This window comes from Erythrolamprus reginae, chromosome 2, assembly GCF_031021105.1.
Source record: "Erythrolamprus reginae isolate rEryReg1 chromosome 2, rEryReg1.hap1, whole genome shotgun sequence".
NCBI classification, from domain to species: Eukaryota; Metazoa; Chordata; class Lepidosauria; order Squamata; family Dipsadidae; genus Erythrolamprus; species Erythrolamprus reginae.
Window position 1 is genome coordinate 127,351,016 of NC_091951.1, and position 24,951 is coordinate 127,375,966.

At 37.4% G+C, this 24,951-nt stretch overlaps 1 protein-coding gene across 1 annotated transcript in view; it reads left to right on the forward strand.

Moving 5' to 3' along the window:
• The window catches only part of HTR4 (5-hydroxytryptamine receptor 4), a 173,073-nt gene that overhangs the window by 80,178 nt on the left and 67,944 nt on the right, over positions 1-24,951 (forward strand). The window contains exon 5 of the mRNA XM_070739450.1: positions 2,104-2,672. Within this exon, the coding sequence (XP_070595551.1) occupies positions 2,104-2,672 (569 nt within the window). The remainder of the gene's footprint in view (positions 1-2,103; positions 2,673-24,951) is intronic.

Here is a 24,951-nt window from a genome sequence, read left to right on the forward strand (position 1 = left end):
ATAATAATAATAATAATAATAATAATAATAGAAATTACTTAGGCAGTTGAAGGTGTATAATATGTCAAAGTTCTGATGGAAAAATGAAATATTCAAGTATTACTCATGTGAGATCACTTTGCAAAGTTAAAATCAAACCACAAAGATGCATAGCCTAGCTGAGCTGGACTTTAATTATTTTTAAGTTCACATTGATTTTTCTCTCTAATTAAATTCTGTTTCTGTTTTCAAGATTAGCTAGTTTTCATACATTTCTTGTAATCTTTTAATTCAGCTTGGTTTTTGTTATGTACTTAATTTGATTTATTTAAACTAAATATAAACTACATTTTGTAACTTTCTAGATACAAAGTATGATTCCAAAAACTATTAATTTTGTGGTTCAATTATTTACAAATACGTTTTAATGGGGGAGATCTTGGTTATATAAGATAGATAGATGTCTATTTGAACTGAAGTAGGTCTGAGTATGTTTTCTGCAAGAGGGTTTCCTTAAACAGGGGTGTCAAACTCAATTTTGCATTAGAGTTTTGTTTGACCTTGGAGGGCTGGGGTGGGCCTGGTCATGGTAGGCATATTGGGTGGTGCCTGTGGTGACCCAAGTGCTCTGCCATCAAAAATGGGCTCCATTTTTGGTTATGATGACCTCCTGCAATTCTTTGACAACAAAAATGGAGTTCGGGAGGATCACGAATTACTCTCCCGAGCTCTGTTTTCAGCTGCAATGGCCTCCTGTTTCAAGGTGGCTCCACAAGCCAGATCTAAACACACCTGTCCTTAAAGAACAATCCTTTCATTTAAGGATTGGCAACGTCCACCTTATCCATCTTTCTGTATTAATAGTATGCCCTTTGGGGGGGGGGCAGTCCATGATCATTGCAGTAACATTTTTGTATGCATAAAGATTGAAAGATTTGGTACTACCTACTAAGGAAGAATGATTAATGAAGATGAAGGAACTTTCTGAGATGGCTAAATTGATTTCTTTGATAAAAGAAAATACAATATTTATATTTATTGCTCCCATATGGACCTTTTGCATAAAACAGAAAATTGATAATTAGAGACTACAGATTATAGAAAGAAAAAAGTTGTGCTTGAATGATAAAATAAGAGGTACATTTATAATTATACTTTTAACTGCTTTTAACTGCTGTATAAAAGGTATGAAGCTTTTTCTTTGTATAATTTTTCTTTCTTTGCTATTTTTTCCATTACTGTCTTGCAATTTTAGCTTTCTCTTTAATTTCATTCTTACTTCATATTAGTACTTTAGTACTTTTAAAAATATTTAATAAACTATTTTATATTTAATAATACATTTTTAATGCAGCATTGAACAGGATAAAAGTAAAATCTAATGGTCTGATTCAAGAGTTTCCATGCAGCCAAAATCTTTAGATAGTTTCTGCCAGTCTGCTCAGGTCATTAGAACTACTGACCACATGGAAGCACATGCAGGAAGGATTTGCGGTCCTATTTACCCTTTGTGTCATGTAGCCTAGAAAAGGGGGTTTTTTGAGAGGGAGGAATCACCAAAAATCATAAAATTTTAGACAGTTCAGTTGTGTATTCTGTTTCTTTAGTTCTATAACTACATAGATCTAGGAGCCTCTAAAAACGGAGTCTTTGGCAATGTTTGCATTGGAAAGCCTCTCTAAGCTGTGATGAATTTCAAGGTTTTTTTGGGGGGGAATGAATATAGGGTTTTGAGAAGTACTAGAATTCACTATAAAACCTAGACTTTTTTTAAAAAAAATTAAAATTCTTACTTAAAAATTCTTATTTAAAATATTTTTAAAAAATAATTTTAAATTAAATTTTAAAAAATTATTCAAGAAGAGCTGTGAGAAAGCCTTTATACAAATATTCATACAGATATGAATAGGACGAACCATAATTATGAAAGAAAAAAATAGGCTAATTTTGAGAGAAAAATTGTATTAGAGGTTGATGAACAAAGATCTGTAATGCTGATGTCATTTGCACGCAATGGGTAAATGAAATTAAGAAAGCACATATTAATTTCAGGGATATTTCAGTAAGTCTCTAATATTTGCGTGCTTTTTGTTTGTTTGTTTGTTTGTTTGTTTACCTCCTCAGGTAGAGAAAAGGCAGTTCAACAATGTATCCAACTCAACTTACTGCATATTCATGGTGAACAAGCCGTATGCCATCACCTGCTCAGTCGTAGCCTTCTACATTCCATTTCTGCTCATGGTTCTAGCCTACTACCGAATATACATTACAGCAAGAGAGCATGCTCACCAGATACGGATCTTACAGCGGGCGGGAGCACCAACTGATGGACGACATCATCACCCAGATCAGCATAGCACGCACCGTATGAAGACTGAAACTAAAGCAGCAAAGACCCTCTGTATCATCATGGGGTGTTTCTGCTTGTGCTGGGCGCCTTTCTTTATCACAAACATAATAGACCCTTTCATACATTATGCAGTTCCTGAGCAGATATGGACTGCTTTCTTGTGGCTGGGATACATCAATTCAGGACTGAATCCCTTCCTTTATGCATTCTTGAACAAGTCCTTCAGACGTGCCTTTCTCATTATCTTGTGTTGTGGTGATGAACGATATCGAAGACCTTCCATCTTGGAACAAACAGTACCTTGTTCTACTACTACTATCAATGGATCAACTCATGTACTGAGGTGAGTTTAAGACTATATACTTTGATGGAAACTCAAAGAAATGATGTATTTCTTTTTTAAAATACATGTTTGAGAAAATATTTTTTCCATGTTTTAGCTGTCTAAAGGAAATAGTGGTATACATAATTTGTAATTGTATTTACATTTTCAGGTGGAGGGAGAGAAGTTTGTGAAGCATTTAAAGGAGAGTAAAATTTTGTGTCCAATAAAAAACAAAGAAACCTTTGCTATCCTAAAATTTAAATTTTCAGAGAGATGATTAAGGATGCAATATTTCATTTTTATATGAGACAGGTTAAGGTAATATACAGATATGTGTGCTTGTGTACACAGAATTATATTGTATTAAATAAGAACATGGTTCAATGAAAATCATAGGTTAAAAGATATATCTTAAACAGGTGCTGTAAATTTAAAAGGTTTGGCATCATTTGCCAATGGGCTACTTATATACAGGTATAAAACACACATTCCTGGGTCTTCGCATAGCAAATACCTGACAGTTGCTCTACCTTCAAGATATCTCTTCCAGATCTCAGCTAAGAGGCAGATAAAACATTTCCTAAATTCCAATAAGCTTCTTGCCTCAGCATTATTTAATCTCTGTGTAATGGAATGCTTTTTGAAAAACAGGTGGATGTTTGATCATAATGACAATTATTTTGAAGAGTTTCCTAAGGCAACATCAAATTATTAATTTTGCTTGCTGATAGTGTTGTAGGATAGACTTTGCTATTAAAATAAAATAAAAATATTAATGGATAAATAATAGGCACATTCTTGCTGCTGCAACTTTCATTCCTTAGTCTTTGAGGAATTGTTTTGTTTAAATAAAAACCTGATAATTCAAGAAGCTTAAGAGATGAAAATCAAAACACAAATCTCATCTCATTCTTTTAACATTATTCTGTTTAAAAAAAGAAAAGAAAAAAAGATGGGGAAAAAATCAAGCAGCCTGTTCTTTTATATTGCCTGCCTCTTTCTGTAAGGGAAGGAGGAAACTGACATCATCTTAAAATTTTCACCTGTTACATGAAGTTGGATTTGCAAAACTGTCAAGGCAACCTTTTCTTTAGAGGATCTGGTGGCCAGTGATGTTCAGGAAGGCTGAAGCAAAACTTTTTCCTTCTCCCAGTTTGCAGGCAGGTGCCCTTAAAGTGCTGTCTGAAAACTGTATAACATTTTGCATTTCCAGCTGAGAATGGTTCTTTTTGCATCAGAATTGAGCTGGAACTTAATCCATTCAGCTGCTGAAGAGAGGCAGTAGCATAGGATGGCAAGTGTCCTGATTTGGGAGTAGCATACATCCCTTGTGGGAACATTTGGGTGGGAGATAGATAGATAGACCATCCTTAATCTGTTCAGCTTCAACATATTATTTTACCCCCCTGGTTAGTGCTGAAAAAGCCTTTTTCAGAGGGAGTAGGAATGAAAGCAAGACTGCAAAGACTTAGGGCAGGAAAAACTGCTTCAGAGGGAGTTGGAATATAAAAAAATGCAACAAGCCAGTAAGATCATTAGCACTGTGTTACGTTGTGTTAAAACCTTCTTTGGAGGGAATAGGAAAAAAAACCTTCATTGGAGAGAATAGGAAGCTGGGAAGATCATTAGCCCCTCGTTAGGGTTGGAGAAAAAAGCTTCAAAAAAGCTACATTAGAAGTATAAGATGCACCCAAATTTAGGGAGGAAAAAAGTGTGTATTATACTTTGAAAAATATGGTACATTAAAATCTTTAAGTAAATAAAATAAATTTGTATTTTAGGGCAAATCTCTCAGTTTTGTTTCTGCCCCTATTTTTTTCCTGAATAGAATGGTATTTTGTTTCCACATTGATTAACAAATTCAGGAAACACTACATGAAAGCTTGTGTATGTTTCTTCTAAAACATACTTAGAATTTTTACCTATTTTTATCTAGAATTTTCTGTTCTGTACACTTGAAAAAAAAATCTATTATGCAATGTATTATTTGTGCTATATTTTTAACCACTTTAAAAGTTTACCCATTTAATGAATAGTTTTGGAACAACGAACCGTAATATCAAATTTCCAAAAATGTCAATTTTTGGTACTGATTTCTTGTCCCACATAACTTATGGAAGCATCTCTAAAGCAGAGTCTCAGAAAAACTCAACCGATGGATATATTCAAATGGGAGCAGACTGTGAGGCCTTTAGTCCCAAATCTTTTTCTCTATATATGAAGACATTTAATACTGTCCAGGATCATACAATCAGCATGGGTCATGGTGGAGAGGCCCTTTTCTTACTGGTGGACAGGATTTTATTGTTTACTCCTCCTACTTATGGTTGGAAATTGTTTCATCTTTAGACAATTAAGTTCAAGAGTTTCATTCTTTATGGTAGAAGCAGGGCCTTCTTAAAAATGTAGACATATGTGATACATGTTGTGATACATATATCTAGTCTAAGGATAGGCAGCTGTTTGGTATCTTGATAATATTTTTGCAGCTTGCATGGGATAAAAAACACGAAGAAAGACTAATCATGCCTATCGTATTCAAATGAGAGGGGTATTTTCTGTGCTTTCTATTACCTTTTGTTTTTTGTCCTGAGAAGGGTATTTTCATTTATTTTTATCCCACTTTTATTATTTATACAAATTACTGAAAGTGGCAGACATCATATCTAATACTCCTTCATCTTCCTATTTTCCTCACAAAATCCTCTGAGGTGGGTTGGGCAGAGAGAGAAACTGGACCAAAGTCACCAACTTTTATAACTGAAGTAGGACTGCACTTATGATCTCTCGCTTTTTATCCTGGAGCTTTACCCACCAGACCAAACTGAGTCTTTTTGTGTGGTGGGTGGGGTATTTTTAAAAAATTACTGCCCCCAAGACATTTTGAAAAGGCAGCTATATAAATAATCTAAATAATAAATGACAATATTATTTTAAATAATATTTTAATATTTTTTTTCTTTTTAAGTATTATAAATATATTTTAGAGTTTACTAAAGATATTTTTTTTGCCTCAGAATAATGATAAATTGTTATACACAAATGGAAGATTGCTCATCCCTGAAAAAAACTTCTTTTCATTCTGAGTCATATATTTATTTATGGAACCATATAGACATCCTACATCCTAGTCATCATTGTCTAAGATTGGTGTTATTTTTTTGAAAAGATCATATAGGCTTAAGATTTTTAATTTTTACTTAGTTGCTATGGTAGATAATGCATAAATGTTTGAAGGAACCAGGTAGTTTATTTTTTCTTTTGCTGGTTCATGTTAAATAAATGTTAATGTCTCAATGTTTTCCAGACGCTATTTAACCAAGAAAATTTTCTCCATCATCATGCCTACTCACTTCTCTCCATCCTCTCCCAGCTGGAGACCCTTAATGACCGATCGAATATGACTGCACAGAAATGCGTGCTGTGCTCCCGGTTCATCAAGCTGCAATTAGGTTTTGTTTCCTCAGCTTCCTAAACTGTTGAAGAATCTATTTTGTTAGCTTCCTGTGTGACTAAAAAAATTACCTGAGGATTAAGGATGGAGACTCAGCCTGCTCGCTTTAGAGGTGGGCTTACATTATGTAAGCTGCTTTATTTTAGAAAAGAAAAAAGAAAAAAAATGTCATTGAACTCACCCAACTGAGTATTAGGAGGAGATGCACCAGAGAGCCTTCTTCCTACCCCAAGAGGCTTAATTTATATCTCTATCTATGTTTGAATGGTGGAATCTTGCAAGTTAGTGGCTCCTCTGAAGTTATTACTCAGAACTGGAAACTAGAGAGCAGTGTATAATGGGAAAAATATGGTTCTCCAGCTACGATCATCTCTGATGTAGAAGAAAGCAACAAGTGTGCTTCATTGATTGATGAGCCACCTAGAGCTTCCCAAGAAATCCAGTTTCCTAACTATAATCTGTCACGTAGGAAGATTTTTACAGCAACATTTTCCAGGGGATCTATAGACTGGGACTTCTGGAAAGAAAATTAATATCACAACTTGGGGTACATGAGAGTTAGGATCCCTGGGATCCTGGTAACAATTAAGAACTACAGTACTCTTATTTCTTTGTTAAAGATTTGAATATTTGCTGCATCTCATAATACCAAATTTTCTATCCAAAAGAACATGTAGATTTGGTAAGAGAGCGAATATAAGGAAATTAGGCCAAGTCATCATTTTGGTATTATCTCCTAATGTAACACTCCATGCTTTCTCCCGAACTTATGCTGCATCACTATTAGTCTCCCAGACACTCACTGTATCTCTTGCACATCCCTCATACCAGCACTTGACCCATGGGGTGCCTCCTGTGCCACTCCTTACACCCTTCTGGTGAGATTAAAAAACTTTTACTACCGGTTCTGTAGACATGGCTTGGTGTGGCAGGGAAAGGATACTGTAAAATCTCCATTCCCTTCCCACTCCAGGGAAAGGTTATACTGACATTCCTAAACTTATGGGTTATCGAGAAAAAATAATAATGAGGTTGTAATTTGTGTAAAATTACAAATTATTTTGATGATAATCTCTTTTTTGATGGTATGTATCTTCAGTCAAGCGTTGAAGGATATTTTTCATTTATCTTCTGTAACTCTTGTCCTCTTGTCTTCTGTATATATTTTATAACTCTCTATATTTGTATCTACATCCGGGTATGCATTTACTCACACATTTATCCATCTTGCTGCAGTTATGGATTTTTTTTGGGGGGGTGTTCTCTATAAATATACTCTTAAGATATTTGATTTTGTGGCTAGAAATAATGGATCCAAGTATGGAAAAACAAAAGATTTTGAAATGGATTCACAAAGATACTAAAATTATTTCTAAATAAAAGTGTCAAATCAATGCAATTAAATGCAGATGGATGTAGTACAATAGTGTAAAATACTGTAGTTTATTTACAACCCTCCCAACTTTTATAAGAAAAAAAGAACTGGGTAAATTCAAAGGTAATATAATATTTACATTGATTCTGAACATTAATTAAGGATATTACTGAACACTGCTTTGTATATATCTGAAAATGGTTCAGTAAAAACTGCAGATTTGCAAGCACGTATCCAAAGGATGGAATCAAAAAATGAATTTCTATCAGAAATTAGACAATATGTAATCACAAATCATAATTCCAGAGGAAACTAGCTCTTTTCCCCCAGTGATGTCCTTGTGTTGGTGTCAGAAGCAAAGTTATGCATCTTTTAGAAACCAGGATCATATACCATGGTTCCTACCTTGTGTGGCAATAATATTTTAGAAATATAAGTACACATTTAATGACAAAGTTTTTGTCTCAGATGGCTTTCTCACTACAGAAGGAGATAAATGGCAACATCAGTATGCCAGTATGTAAAACTCACCACAATGCTAAAATGTGGCCATTTTGAAATTTGTCTGAGAAATGTTATAATAACTAAAAAGCCCCCATATCCTACAGAAAAAAGATGATTGAAGTTTTCTCAAGATAGATTACAATAAATATTCTAAATTTAGAATCAATATGGCTAAGTAGGTAGCACAAAGCTTCAATCTGAACAATAAAAATCATGTCATTTCTAAAATCAGGGAAATACTTTAAAATTCAGGAAAATCTTTTTAAATGTGATGGATTATTTTTTTGGTGGCGGGGGGGTAATTTAAAACAAAGAGGAGTTTTGAATTATGAATAGTTTTGTTTTGTTAAAAAAAGCATCTTTATCATAACTACTAGCATAACTAATGTTGCAAGTAGGTCCTTTCAGTGTGATGCTAAGGAAAATTATCAAAGCGAAGTCAGTCCTTGATAAATTGCTGCATATGATTTAAATAATTAAAGGAAAATATGAGCCATTTGAACTGAGTCCAGAAGTAAATCAATAATTGGTACAAACTACTATTTGAAGAGAAACAAGCTTTTTTCCCTTCAATGACAATGGAAAAATATTTTAATTCATTTTATTTTTAAATTTTACTTTTTTATTTCTTACATATTGCCACCCATCTCACTCTCCAAAGTGACTCTTTAATTTTAAATTAAGAGTTGTGGGTAGGTGTTTTTTTCCTTTCCGGGAAAGATAATCGTATAAAGTGCTCCATTAGTTATCAGCACAAGCAACTTGAATTCTGTTCCAAGGAAAGCTTTCAAAAAAGTTTTGAAATTCAAGTTTTGAAATAAATTACTTTATACATTGTTTAGTCTAGGCGTAACAAGATGTCAGATGTCATTCTCCAGCTACAAACATTGTGAAATCATAGATATAATAGTATCCATAAGCACTTCCCTTCATATCCATAAACCAACCTTCCTTCCTTCCTTCCTTCCTTCCTTCCACACCCAAACATTTATTTTTTTTAGGATACCTTTTATGCCTCAAAATTGTCCCATTAGAATATTTTTAAAAAAAAACATCCTGGGAGACTAATTTGCGTTCTGGTAAGTGTGCATTTTATAACAGATTGTGCCTATTGTGTCAATCATTTTAATAAAATCTGGGATTTGGGATGGGAGAGATCATACTGGGCAGCATTTGGGATGGGAGAGATCATACTGGGCAGCATTATAAGCAAAAAAGAACTGGGTGTTTTAATGAATCAAAACTGAAGATGTAGAATATTGGTTAGACCTTTTCCAGAAGACAAAAGAAGAAATAGTGATATTAAATTATAGAAAGGCCAAATTTTACTGGCATCGTGAAGAATTCCCTCTTTAAAAAGTAGAATATTTTGAAAGATGGAAGAGTTTATATTCCTTGCAGACAGCTGGTCATTTGCATCCTTTTAGAGGGTCCTTGAAACACTTGGAGGTTTTAGAAGTCAATGACCTTCTAAAAGGATGCAAATGTTCAGCTGTCTGCAAGGAATATAAACTCTCCCATCCTTCAAAATATTTTACTAAACTTCCATGAAATCCAACTAGTTTTTTTGTATTGTTGATATTTTCCACTTCCAAGAGGCTTTCATGGGTTGACTAAGAAAGGGAGATTGTAGGACAGCACTTGTAGAGGGCAACAGATTGAAGGAAGTCATTGTAAATTACATTTGCCTTTGGATGGATTTTCTTTTGACAAATTGCTGGATTAATTTAAGGCTTTAGACAATTTCAACAGACTTTTTGCAAATGGTCTAATCTAGCCAATACAAAGTCTAGCTCCCTATGGGAGACAAAACAGTAGTTACAATACAACATGATTAAATGACGCTCCCTTTATAATGCAAGAATAGATATTGGTTAGGGAGAGAAATAAAGACCATTTAGTGTCAATCTGGTGCCTCCATTGTTTTTGCAATGGTCTTTTAAAAGCTATGTGAGTCACAGCTGTAATTTTCTTGACTGCCATGATTTTAAGTTCTTTTGTATTAGCTTTGTCTCCTGAATAATAAGTAGAAAGTCACTTGGCCTTCAAAATATATTTTCAGATAGTATTAAATGTTGTATCAGGTTTGCAAATAATTCCTTCCTGCTTCCTCCCTCTGCTACAATTCTCATATTATACCAGTTGTCTTGTCAGAGTACTGCTAATTTGGCAAAATGTTTAGATATGTCATAATAGGTACAGTCTCTTTATATAAGAAAGCTATTGTTGAAACCATCTGAAAATTTCAGGATTCTTAAGAATAAAACTCTAATTAACTTGATGTATATACCATGAGCAGTGAGAGCAGAATTAATCTTATTGTTTTATGTAGGACTAATATGTGGTCATATATTCATGTGAGCAGAATGGAATAATCAAGCTCAGTCTCACACCCATATGTGTGGTAGGGCACACACACACACACACACACAAAATAAAACACTTGCAAAAAATGGTCCCCTGCACATCAATGATTAACAATAAGTATTATAATGTAACTGTTTGCCATTCTGAATCCCAAATCTGGACAAGAACTGATGAAAGATGCATTAGGGTGTATTGCAGGGTGAATTCCTCTTAAGTGCTGCAACCGGTGCGCTGTGCGCACAGCATGGAAATCGTGAGGGGGACATTCACGCGCAAGAGATTTCAGCATGATTTTGCACAGGAAATGCACCAAAATTCAAAACGTGAATGCGCAGAAGAAATTTGAATGTGAATGTGGGTGCTCCATTGCTGGATGTTTTCAAGAAGAGATTGCACAGTTGTTTGTATGAAACGGTATAGTATAGAGCAGTGTTTCCCAACCTTGGCAACTTGAAGATATTTGGACTTCAACTCCCAGAATTCCCCAGCCAGCGAATGCTGGCTGGGGAATTCTGGAAGTTGAAGTCCAGATATCTTCAAGTTGCCAAGGTTGGGAAACACTGGTATAGAGTAGTGATGGTGAACCTATGGCACAGGTGCCACAGGTGGCATGCTGAGTCTTATCTGCTAGCATGCGAACCGTTGCCCTAGCTCAGCTCCAGCGTGCATGTATGTGCCAGCCAGCTGATTTTTGGCTTGCACAGAGCCTCCAGTGGGATGGGGGAAGGGCATTTTTACCCTCCCCTGGCTCCAGGGAAGCCTTTGGAGCCTGGAGAGGTTGAAACACAAGCCCACTGAGCCCACCAGAAGTTGGGAAACAGGCTGTTTCCAGCCTCCAGAGGGCCTCCAGGGGTTGAGGGGAAGCTGTCTTTGCCCTCCCCAGGCATTGAATTATGGGTGTGAGCACCCACTCTTTTGGCATCCAAAGAAAAAAAGGTTCACCATCACTGGTATAGGGTCTTCTGAACAAGCAGAGGGTTGACCTAGAAGACATCCAAGATTTCTTCCAACTCTGTTATTCTGTATAGACATTATCTAAGCAATGACAGGAGTGAATGTTTGGCATGAATGGGTTTGTAGAGGTATTTATTTCAGGGCTGTCTTAATTCACCCACTCATAATGACATTGCTCTGTACCCTCTGTACCCCCCCCCCCGAACAAAGAACAAAACATTATCTCCTGTCTTTGCCATTTAAAACTATGGGGGGGGGGCGCTTAGGCATATGTGGACTGTATCAAGATAAATCTTTATGCTTTGGTTTTAAGAAGTAGAAAGTTCCTCTGTAATTCCTGAAGGTATGTATTATCTCGAGCAACAAATAATACCCTACTAAAGAGCAGTTCCAGTTGTGAGTGGCAAAATGCTCCAATTCAGCAGGAAGTGTCAGCATCAAACTAATGCAGCTGCTTAAAATTCTACTCTGCAGCTGGCATCAGAAAGATGTTTTGGTGCTGATTGCCCAAATCCATTGCAATTGGTGATTCATATCTAAGCTTTTAATGTAATTTGAAATCCATATTTCCAGCTCATAGCAATTGCAAAGCAACCTTCCAGAGGTAAAGCATAGCAATTCTCTTTTTCAAAGATACAGCAGGAGGATAGTTAGGTCTTAAGAGATTTTGCAGCAGCAACATCCAACAAGAACCAGACAGTTCTTTTATCTTTATAGAGGATCAGACTGGTTTCCAATCTTAGGCTCTTTCCATTACTAATCATGAAAAATATTTACTGACCGAATGCAAGTTGGTAAGAAGGCACAAATGTCTCAGCCATTCATTTTATTCCTAGACTCAATAATTGCATGAAGTTGAAAGCAGCAATTTAGATCATTGAAACTTGGCATCCCTGAAAAATATATATCCAGCTTGAACGCATCTAGCAAAGATGGCCCTATTCACTGGATTTTCTTTCAAGTTGTGATTTCCCATGGGATTTTCTCCCCTTCTTTGTAAACTTTTCTTTCTACATCTTTGTATGTCTATTAACCCAGACTCTAATTCTTGAAAGCTAATGTTGAGGCTGTACAACTTTGTTCCTGTAGCAAGAGTGTAACACGGTTGTCTTTTGGGGGAGGATATAAGAGACAGCATGGCATTATGTGTGTGTGTGTGTGTGTGTGTGTGTGTGTGTATGTTTGCATGCATGTATGTGTGCATGATATTGCTCATTTATTTCACAACCAAAAATCCCTTCCTTGAGCCACCTGTGCCATTGCAACTATAGATTTGATAAACAAAATGGTTTTTAAAAACCTTGGGGAGGATCTAGTCTAACTCATGATCTAATTGTTAATGCAACTCGGTGGAACTGACCAGCAATCATCTCCACAGGAAAGCTGTCGAACTTGCCTACGAGAACACAGTTTCACAAGTCTGATTATGCTGCATCTCTTTCACCTTCTTATACTCCACTGTGTTAGGGAGATATCTGTCTGAGATGCTTCTAAATGTTTCTCTAGACTTAAAAAAGTGTTTCAGCCTCTTTTGCCTAGGTGGCAGTTCTTGCACATGTTATTGCACATCTAAATATTTATTCCATCTTTAGACAGATTCCTCTCCAGATCTCTGCTGAAGAATCTTCCATGCTGTTTCCACTAGTGCAAGAATCCAATGGGTTAAGGGTTTAAAAATGCCACTCATTTTTATTTTATTTTTTTTACCTTCAATTGCATATGTGGAAGGGAGTTTGGTGATGTCAGACTTCTTTGGTCAAATTTCTTCTTTCTGATATTGCATGATTTGATTCTGAGCTTAGCTACCAACAATCTGTACCCTGAATCACAATCAGCACTCAATGAGATATGTCATGACAGCAAGAACTAGGTTGGACCATCAATGCTTGCATAGGAAATAATCTATCAGATTATGGTGCAGTTTGTTTGAGGAGATCCAAATACAGTGGTACCTCTACCTACTAACTCCTCTACTTACGAATTTCCCTAGATAAGAACCAGGTGTTCAAGATTTTTTGCCTCTTCCCAAGAACCATTTTCCACTTACAAACTCGAGCCTCCAAAACTGTAACCGGAAAAGGCAGGGAGAGGCCTCCATGGGGCCTTTCTAGGAATCTCATGGGAGGAAACAGGGCTGGGTAAGGTGGGGAGAAGCCTCCATGTGGCCTCTCTAGGAATCTCCTGGGAGGAAACAGAACCTCCACCTTCCCTGTGGTTTCCCCAATCTCACACATTATTTGCTTTTACATTGATTCCTATGGGAAAAATGCTTCTTTTTACAAACTTTTCTACTTAAGAACCTGGTCATGGAACAAATTAAGTTCGTAAGTAGAGGTACCACTGTATATAAGCAATGCTTATGCTGGTTGAATCAGGGGTTCATGATTTAAAAATATTTTAATGGTAAAACTGAGCAAAACTATTACCTGCCTCATTCCCTTCTCTAAGTCCAAAGCTGACAGTGATGCCTATTTCTGCTTGGCTACAAACCTTTGCACTGAAATCATTTATATTTCTTTTGGAACATTTCCTTCAGACGTTTTTCAATGCTGATATAAAAAGCCCTCTATTTCAAGCTCTATTGCATCAGTTGTCAGGACACAGACTTGGAGAGTGGTGATTTTGAGGGGCTTGGGACAGATTCCAGTTGTCCTAATATAATCATTAATGATTGAAAAGCTTTCCACTGCATATTCATTGCTTATGATAAATGGTATTACATTCATTTTTCTGATGTCATGTTCTGAGTAATAGTGAATTCCTCAGACTGGAAATAGCTGTTGTCTATCAGGTCTAGCTTATTGATGCTAAGAAGGTCTATTTTCAATCTGACCATCTCCCGTTTGATGATATCCAAATTACTCTGGTTCATTCCTCAGAAATTCCACATTGCTATCCAATATGTCTTTGTGTAGCACAGATCCTTGCTTTCACCAATGGCTGTGTTAATAGCTGGGATTCCATCATTAGTGCCTTGACTACTAAGCACAGATATCTGATCTTTCCCAATAGCCTGTTGAGTATCTTCAGCCTGGGGGTTCTACCATTGAGCACGATATATGATTCATTTGAGAGACCTTCCATAAATTTTTCTTGGCAAAAGTTTTACAAGGTAGGCCACTGGCTCTTGCCTCAATTTCCCCATTTATCCAGGCTTGGGAATGGTATGCAAGTGATTAATGCAAAAGTAGCTGTTAAAATATATCATATTGCTCTCTGTTGAATTTTTTAAAAAATAAGGGTTTTATTTCAATGGAAATATGCTACCGGTACTTGTTTCTATATTTCTTCTCTTCAGTCTTTCTGATTTGTATGTTTTCCCTTGCACATTAAACAGAGATCTGGAGAGGAAACTGTCTAAAGATGGAATAAAGCTATTCATTATATTTTCAGGCAAATTGCTCTTAAAAATTTAGGGGGGAAATGCTCAATTGGAACACATTCTTTTCCAGTTTCTAAGTCTGCTAAAGATAGCTTTGCTGATCTGGACAGTATTTAAAAGACAACTCTTTCATTGTTCATTTTCTTGGCTGTCCAATCTGCCTATCCTCAAAACTGCTTCTCTGGCTATTAATCACAATGTCCATATGTGTTTATAGCTATATACGAAGGTGTCTGTGTTTTTCAAATGAGGTTATCTGTAATAGGCTAGCTTTCTTATCTCTATCTTGGCATGCCAGTTTTGGGGCATCTGTTTTCCTAGTTTATGGTAGGTATAAAGAACAGCTGTTTGATAGAAAGTGGATACGTTCAACTTAGATGTTCCCTGTAGCTAATTGTGGAATATGCCATTGAGTGCAGTATTTTCTCCCCTTATATTCTCATGCAGAAAAAAACCCTGGAGCAGGAAGCATTTAATTCTGACAGATTAAAAACAAATGGATTGGTAATTAAGAACTCTTCTCTTCTCAGGGAAAAAAAACACTCACTAAAAAAATTAATTCAAGGGTTGAGAGAAACATGTAGCACTGATTCTCCTAGTGTTATAATATAAATTCTGGATATTACCAGAACCCTAACCCTAACACTGAAAAATCCACAATTCTGATTCTTTTAATAATTTTCCAGCTACTGGGCATATTGTTTAGAAGAACATAATGTCTTCTTGGAATATATTGATTCAGAGACATATTAATATTCCAACTATATCATCCAGAAATACAACAAAACAGAATAAGACCAAACCAACTTGGTCATATTTAATGATAATTATGGATTTCATTTGAGATAATGGAACTTCTATCTTTGTAAGGAATAGGGTCATAAATTTAATGTTAAATTTGGCTAATTTTCATAATTTGAGCCTATTAAAGTTATTTTTTTAAGTTGAAAAGGTTTGAGGTTTTCAAGGGTTTAATCATATTCATGTATTCTACTTTGATAGATATTACGTGTTATCAGAACAATGGTATCCAGTTTAATTGTGATATTTATATTACAAGAGATTTTTTTTCTTTTCGCAACATTTTATGAAAATGTCACTGTGCATTATTTCTTTGTGCCTGTTTTTCTTTAATCTCTTTTTGTAAAAAGCTTTTAACTGGAAAATGATGGTAGAAACTTTCAGGAATTTTATTGACTTTAAAGAAATCTGAAAATTACTAAATTCTCCTACAGACATTTCAGTTAGTTCTGCAACTAGTGCTCTTTATTTAAATACAGTGATACCTCTACTTAAGAATTTAATTCATTCCCTGACCAGGTCCTTAAGTAGGAAAGTTTGTAAGTAGAAGCAACTTTTCCCATAGGAATCAATGTAAAAGCAAATAATGCGTGCAAACCCATTAGGAAAGAAATAAAAGCTCGGAATTTGGGTGGGAGGAGGAGGAGGAAGAAGAGGAGGAGGACAGTCGCTGTCGAAGGAAAAAGGTGAGGTGAGGGGAATCAAAAAAATCCAAAACTTTAAAGCTTAAAAAAAGAGAGGGATTCTGAGGCAGCGAGGAAGAATACATACCTCCCATACACCCGGTGTGAGGCTGCCTCTCATACACTGCGCCAGAGAGAGAAACCCAGACAGGCGAGAGGGGAGAACCTCCCACTCCTTTGACCGAAAGGTGGCTGCTGCTGCTGCTGCTGCTGCTACTACTACCTGTTTCCTCTTCCTTCCCATGCTGAGGGGTTCCCCTCTCCTCTCGCTTGCTTTGTAGCTGGCACCTTTGCTTCACTTTGGTGATTCCTCAGTTTGGCTGAAGCTGACTTGATCCAGCTGGGGCGAAGTGCCCCTTTTGCCTTTCCATGCACAGACACTTCAGGAGGCAACCTTGTGCCAGGTGTATGGGAGGCAGTGCGAGGGAGTCACCACAGCGACCAGAAAAAGGAAAATGCTCTGTTCACTCTGGGCTGCCAAAGCCTCCTTAAGCACCACCAAAAGGCTCCTCTGGCAGCACAGAAAAGTCTGAGATGACTGTGATTAAAGGGGGAATGATAGGAAAGTGGCCAGGCCTTCATGCTACTCTCAAATTTCCTGGGAAAGTTTTCCGGGCTTGGGTTCTTAAGTAAAAAATGGTTCTTGAGAAGAGGCAAAAAAATCTTGAATACTCAATTTTTATCTAGAAAAGTTCTTAAGTAGAGGCGTTCTTAGGTAGAGGTACCACTGTAATTAATTTCCTCCCATGTCTGACTTAAATGAATCTTTTCAGATAAATCTACAGCCATAGAAAATCTGTGTTGCTATAGCAGACCTTTAGAATATTCTAGCAATGGATTAAAAAGGCCTGTGCACTGATGTGATATACTCAAACTGTATGATCGAAGACACAACTATGATATATCTCATCATAACTGTCAATGTATCTAGTGGAGAGGTGTCAAACTCAAAGCCCATGGGCCAGATCTGGCCCACAGGGTACTTAGATCTGGCCTGCGGGACCACCTGGAAACAGAAAAGGACCACTCCACAGTGCCTCTGCTAGAAAAAAATGGAGTTTGGGATAGTTGCCTGCAGCCCTTCTGTGCTCTGTTTTCGGTCATGGTGGCCTCCAGAAAGCTTCTGCCAGTAAAAATGGAGTATGAGAGGGTCATGTGCAGCCCTCTCGTGTTCCGGTTTTCAGTCATGATGGCTTCCGGCAACCCTCTGCCAGTGAAAACGGAGCCCAGGGTGGGTGCACAGTCTTTATTAATATTATTATTATTTATTAAATTTGTATGCCTCCCCTCTCCAGAGACTCGGATCGGCTTAAAACAACAATACATAGCACAAATCTAATGGTTAAAAAAGGACAGTTTAAAACCCTCACTATAAAAACAGTCATGAATCCCAAACAAACCATACATATAATGAAACGGCCCAGGGGAATCAATTTCCCCATGCCTGATGACAGAGATGGGTTTTTAGGAGTTTGCAAAAGGCAAGGAGGGTGGGGGCAGTTCTGATCTCTGGAGGGAGTTGGTTCCAGAGGGTCAGGGCTGCCACAGAGAAGGCTCTTCCCCTGGGCCCCGCCAGATGACATTGTTTCGTCAACGGGACCTGGAGAAGGCCAACTCTGTAGGACCTAATCGGTCACTGGGATTCGTGCGGCAGAAGGCGGTCCCCTTTACTAGTTTCATATATAGAGGACCCTTAAACAGAACTTGTAATAGTAACTGGATTTTTCTTCAGAAAAATAAAACTTTGCAACATATATAGCAAAAATTATATGTTTTGGGGGAAAAAACTATCCTACTAAATTAAGGCAGCAGAACTCTCAATTACATAGTCCAGACCATAATTCAGAAAGAGATTACAATGCCCTCTTTTCATCAGAATGGGCCGAATAGTGATAGTGGAGAAGTGGTGCTTGTTTGTACCTGGGCAAAGTATTCTTGTGCATTCCTTATAAACCTGTGTAATTGAAGGTACTTATATTGTTCTTCATGTGAAACACAATTTTTGTAATGAAGGGAAGATGATGTAAATGACATCTAGAGTACTTCCTAGGTATATGGGTAGCAACCTAAGATGAAATAGAAAGTATGGTTATGACAAGTGATCTGGTACTTCTTTGGAAAGTTCTTTCATCTGAAATGTGATAAAAATTACCATTTTCTTTATTTGGTAGGGAAAAAATCCTTTAGTTTGATGGCAGACTAATAAAGAATTCAGAAATACATTGATAGCATAGGCAGTGTTCTTGTAAGTGTGTATTCAATGTATCATTTCTGGGTAAACAGCCAGAAGTTCTTGTCCAAAAAGTTCCTTCATGGCTGAAGATTGAGAGAAAATTCAGGATGCCTTCAGAACAGAGAAATATAAATGGGTATGGAAAAGCAAACACTGGCACATGAAAGGCAGGTAGAAAAGCTCCCCAATTCCCTTAGCAGTGATCCTTGTCTCTCTCACATTGCCTTCTGTTTTTCTTTCTGATAGATGTACATAGACTTTTTAAAAATGTTCCTATGAGCTCTTCAGATTCCCATTTTTAAAACCAAAGCATTTCTCAGGCTCTGTCAAATCTGTTAGTTAATTTGCACCCCTATGAAAGCAGCAGAAAATGTACAGCAGCCCAATGAGCCAGGATGTCGGCTTGGTCTGTAGATGGCATAGACCTTGTCAGTTCATTAAACAGCAGCAACAGCAATAAGATCAAACTGCTGTTGGTTCATTAGCCCAGGTACCTCATACTACTGTTTTAGTCCACCAATCACGTGAAGAAAGATTGTACGGCAAAGAAGACAGTAATGTCTGTGGGCGAGAAAGGGGAAATTGCTGGAAGATAGTCAGATGTATCTCAGAAAAACTGGTGAGATTTCTGCATCTTATGACAGAAGTAAAGTTGCATTGTTACAAGCCTAATGACTTGCATTTTCATTTTAAACCAGTTGTTACTTTTAAATCAGTTCTTGCATCCAGTGACACTGTGGAAATTTTATCAACCCCTAAAAATAATCACAAGAAAATAGCTGTTTAAAACTTTGACTAGGATTTCAGCTATTTATCTTGAGACACTTTTTCTCTCAATTTCTATTCTTATACTGTATGGAGAAATTGCAAAGAAAAAACCCCACCTGCTATAATAACTGCATTCTTTTGTTTGATTGTTATATATTATCCAACATCAAAGAGGCTGTTTCAATTCCAAACAAGTAATAAGATAAGATAGATAAGATTTTTTAAAATGCCTTTATTATCACTTTTTCTGTATATAGGCACACATTAAAAATGAAATTCTGATGCCTGCTCTCAAAACAAATGCATATACATGTGTATACATACATATACAATAAAATTGTGATGTCTGCTCTCACTGCTATCTATCTGTCTGTCTGTCTGTCTGTCTGTCTGTCTGTCTGTTTGCCTGTGACCCCCACCAAGAGGAGGTGGGCCATTTGGGAAGGCCAAAGTGTCTAACTCAAGGGTGGGCTATCAATTCTGGCCCTACCAGAATGGACCAGGAGCGCACCCCTGCCCCCTGTGCGCGAATGCATGAGATTTCTGGTTTTTTTCGCTTTTGCACATGCGCAGAAGCAAAAAGAATGTGGAAATGAGCAAAGGTAAGTGTCCACTTGCTGCTGCCCACTGCCATTTGCCCCCCACTGCCCGCTCGCTGCTGTTCACCCTACGCGGTGTCTTCCCCCCACCGCCTGCTTGCCTCCTTTTGCCCCATGCATTGATTTTCCCCTTTCCAACCTGCAACGGTGGGCTTCTACCCTCACCACTGCAGTTCATGAATGCATGATTTTGCTTCTGCACCTGTGGAGATAGCAAAATTGCGCACAGAGCTGCAGATGCCGATTTTGCTACCTCCACAGGTGAAGAAGTAAAATTGTGCTAGCTCCACAAGTACTCAAGCCAAATTGTTCAACCTAGCTAGAAGTCCACACCTGCCCATGCCACATGCCTCTCATGCCAGCTACCACCACCACCCACTCCTGCCTTCAGTGCATGTTGCGAGCAGCTTGCCTGGCCCTTACCTTGCCTGCAGGGGCACTGCAGGATGATGCTCTCCTGTGCCGCAGGCATCTATCTCCTGTGGCGCAAGAGAACAGCCGCATAGCCAGAGATGGAAAGCAGCCTGAATTGGCAGGCTGTTTTTGTCAGCTGCTACTCTAGCCGCCAGAGTGAGATCTCGCATGCGGATGTCTTTCTGGCAACAAATTTGCCAGTTTCTTTGCTTCTGTGCATGCACCAGAGCAAAAAACCCTGGTAATTTTTGCTGCCAGAATTGCTTTGGTTGCTCGTGCACGTGCGTGCATGCCCAGCTTCTACTGGGATGGGCCTACGCACTCCGCTTTCCACAGCAGAATGACAGTTCTGGGCATACTGCCCGGAGCCCATCACTGGTCTAACTCCACATGATGGCTTTCGGCCTGCCTGCCCCCCCCCCTCTCTCTGTATATATATATATATATATATATATATATATATATATATATATATATATATATATATATATGTGTGTGTGTGTGTGTGTGTGTGTGTGTGTGTGTGTGTGTGTATGTGTATGTGTATGTGATTGTGTATGTATATATATATATGTAGATTGTTCTGAGTTCGGGTTTTGCCCTGTGTAATGTTTTGCATGTCTATGCGACGTTTCGGTGAAATCACATTCACCATCATCAGGCTGGAGTTCCAATCTTTGTGTTTTTGCAAATGAATATTAGCAACTGACATTTCTTCTTAGCATGTAGTGTGGGGGTGGAGATTTGCTTTGAATGTAGCAAATAGATTGGGTGACTATGCTTCCGTGATCTGATTGGTTGGTGTAATCATGGTTATAGAAGGAATGGCATGAAGATTATGAAGTGTTTTGTTTAAGTCTGATTTCCAAATATAAAATTCTAAAATCATAATAATTAAAGGATTGACATATTGATTATAATGAGGTGTTTATTTTGTTTAAGGCTGGTTTCCAAATCTCTGGCAGGCGCGAGGTATCATCCCTTTTATTTAAACAAAAAGATCTTTTTTCAATTTCAATAGCTTCTAGAGAGATTCTTTTATATAAATTCTCTGTTTTGTGGAGTAATTTAGTTTTTTCAAAGTCAATTTCGTGCCCTGTTTTTTTAATGTGCTGGACAAGGGAGGAGGTCTTCTCCTGTTTCTTGACTGCATTCATATGTTCTGCCATGCGCTGGCATGAATTACTCTAAATTACTCCACAAAACAGAGAATTTATATAAAAGAATCTCTCTAGAAGCTATTGAAATTGAAAAAAGATCTTTTTGTTTAAATAAAAGGGATGATACCTCGCGCCTGCCAGAGATTTGGAAACCAGCCTTAAACAAAATAAACACCTCATTATAATCAATATGTCAATCCTTTAATTATTATGATTTTAGAATTTTATATTTGGAAATCAGACTTAAACAAAACACTTCATAATCTTCATGCCATTCCTTCTATAACCATGATTACACCAACCAATCAGATCACGGAAGCATAGTCACCCAATCTATTTGCTACATTCAAAGCAAATCTCCACCCCCACACTACATGCTAAGAAGAAATGTCAGTTGCTAATATTCATTTGCAAAAACACAAAGATTGGAACTCCAGCCTGATGATGGTGAATGTGATTTCACCGAAACGTCGCATAGACATGCAAAACATTACACAGGGCAAAACCCGAACTCAGAACAATCTACATACATATACCCGTGAAAATTTACGAAAACATATATATATATATATATATATATATATATATATATATATATATATATATATGTCACATGTTTAAGCTGAATTTGAAAATTAAGGGAGACTAGGATAGATCTATTTTGGCCTTATTTTGGCCTCATCAGCTAGCCATACCCACTGGGACTTGAACCTGCAACCTTTGCCTTGTAAGGCAGAGAATTATCCTCTAGGCTACAGTATCCAATCCCTTCAGCTCTGTACCAGGGAAGGGTATATATATATATATATTGGCCCTATCTGGACCAGGACTCATTGATCACAGTCACTCATGCCCTCATCACCTCGAGGTTCGACTACTGTAATGCTCTCTACATGGGGCTACCTTTGAAAAGTGTTCGGAAACTTCAGATCGTGCAGAATGCAGCTGCGAGAGCATTCATGGGCTTACCCAGGTATGCCCATGTTTCACCATCACTCCGCAGTCTGCATTGGCTGCCGATCAGTTTCCAGTCACAATTCAAAGTGTTGGTTATGACCTTTAAAGCCCTTCATGGCATCGGACCAGAATATCTCCGAGACCGCCTTCTGCCGCACGAATCCCAGCGACCGATTAGGTCGCACAGAGTGGGCCTCCTCCAGGTCCCGTCAACTAAACAATGTCGGTTGGCGGGCCCCAGGGGGAGAGCCTTCTCTGTGGCGGCACCGGCTCTCTGGAACCAACTGCCCCCCGGAGATCAGAATTGCCCCTACTCTTCCTGCCTTCCGTAAACTTCTCAAAACCCACCTTTGCCGTCAGGCATGGGGAAACTAAACATCTCCCCCTGGGCCCGCTGAATTTATACATGGTATGCTTGTGTGTGTGTATGTTAGTATAGGGTTTTTTAAAAAAACTTTTAATATTTTAATTAATTGGATTATGTATTGGATTGTTTTTTCACTTGTTGTGAGCCGCCCCGAGTCTTCGGAGAGGGGCGGCATACAAATCCAAATAATAAATAAATAATAAATAAATAAATAAATGGTGTTACTTACTGCAATATTTAATCTAAAGAGAACAAATATGTTCCTGCTCCATAGACAGACTTGGGAGGTATGATCTCCCTGTAGAGATACATTTTCTTCAGTACTTGTGATCTACATCCCTTTTAATGCCTGCAGTGTTGTCCAGAATATCCAGTGGAAACTCATTTTTATCTGACAATTCCATATGCACTTTGGAGCCCAGCTCCTGAACTGCGAACAATCATTAACCAAACTTCAGTCACAGAGTTCTAACCTTCAAAGTTAGCTCTAGTTGCCCTGTGCTGTAAAAAGGACTGCTATGTATTAGTTTGGAAGTCTCACTAGAGATTAAAAAAAGGGGGGGGGACAACTACAAACAATGTGAATACAGAAAGTCTATTGTAGTAGTAATAAATTAAATCCAGATATTTATCTTGTACCATTGCAGAAAGGCAAAGGAAGCCTAGGAAACAAAAATTAGACTCTAAAACAGCACAAATAAGATTAATGTATTTTTTGTAAATAACTACTCTGAAAGAAAGTGATAACATTGAAAATAAAACCTTTTGTTAGAAGATTTGAGATAAACCCTTCTTTTTGTATTTCGTCTGACTTTGGAAATGAATATATTTATAATCAAAACATCTTGAAAGTTGGGTTTCTATTGAGGCACCAATGCAGCCAATTTATTTCCTTAACTAACTGCTGACACACTGATCTATGAGCAGGGCCAATGCTGTAGGGAAAAACAGAAAGTAGAACACAAAAACCATGGATCACCAAGATAGATTGGAATGTAGGATATAATTGGTCTTGCTCTGTACGAGTATGTATAAATATCTTCATTGTAAATAGAGAAGGAGGGGGAGGGGGAGGAGGAAGCTTCACATTGTCTACTGTCTTGTTTTCTGTGTGAATTTCAGGGTTCCAAGTAATGCACCCATGGTGAACAAAACTCTGAGGCAGGTAGATTCCTCAAAGAATAGTTTATTTGGGCATATATTGACACAGCCTTGGGGAAAAGCAACTCCAAAGGCGCCTGTGGTTTTCACCTAATTAAAAGTAGAACTCCCTCTCTCCCCAAACAAACAGACACATGGTCCAATCAAGATGCCATCTGGTTGCCTAATGACATCACTCTTCCTTCCTCTGACCAGGTGTGAGAATGTCCTTGATTCTCAAGAGAAAGTATTCTGTTTTAGCTATAAAACCCCAGGTCTGACCAGGTGTGAGAATATCCTTGGTTCTCAAGAGAAAGTATTTTGTTTTGGCTATAAAACCCCAGCTATCTCTAATACCCCCTTCCTATCCCTCAGCTGCAGTGTGGCAATACTGAAGCTCCAAGATGGCTTCGGTCAGGTCAGCTTTAGGGCTGACAGTCAGTTGCTGTTCTTGCAAAACAAAATGCATATCCAGTTCAAAAAGAAGCCTGTCAAATCTACTATAGTGGATCACAAACATGAGAAAACCTGTAGAAACTTAACGAATAAATATAAATGCTAGGGACAGTTGCAGATTGGTAAATTGTTGTATTTTATGTATTTCTGTGGCTTTCCAGTGAAAGACCTCTAGCAAGGACCAAAAGTCTGAAACTATCCATTTTCAACTTACTTTATTTAAAATTTTAAAATGTTAGTCTTTTAATGTGAAAATAATTTCACTATTCTTTACAACAAGGAATTTTATCAACAATGAATGCAAAAAGAGAAAACAAATAATTAGTTTCAGACAACTAACTTCTCAAGAATTAAACACAGGTAAATGATATGATAAAATTACTGGCTGTAATAAAAATAGTTGAAGCAGTTGATTCTAAGTGACATGCGATCGCCTTTCAATTGGGTTGTTTGCCAATCCATAAATTGTTTCCACTAATAATTCATACAGGTATTTCAGAGACAATTTAATAATTAGTTTTATAGTTTTCTGCTCTTTTGCTTCACTTCCTGAAAGTCACATTAATAATTATTTTCCATATAAAATGTATCTTACTCAGTTATGTAAAAAACCAACATATGCGTATTCATTAACAATAAATAAATATCAATGTTGTTGTGCAATGACAGTGTAACACATTCTT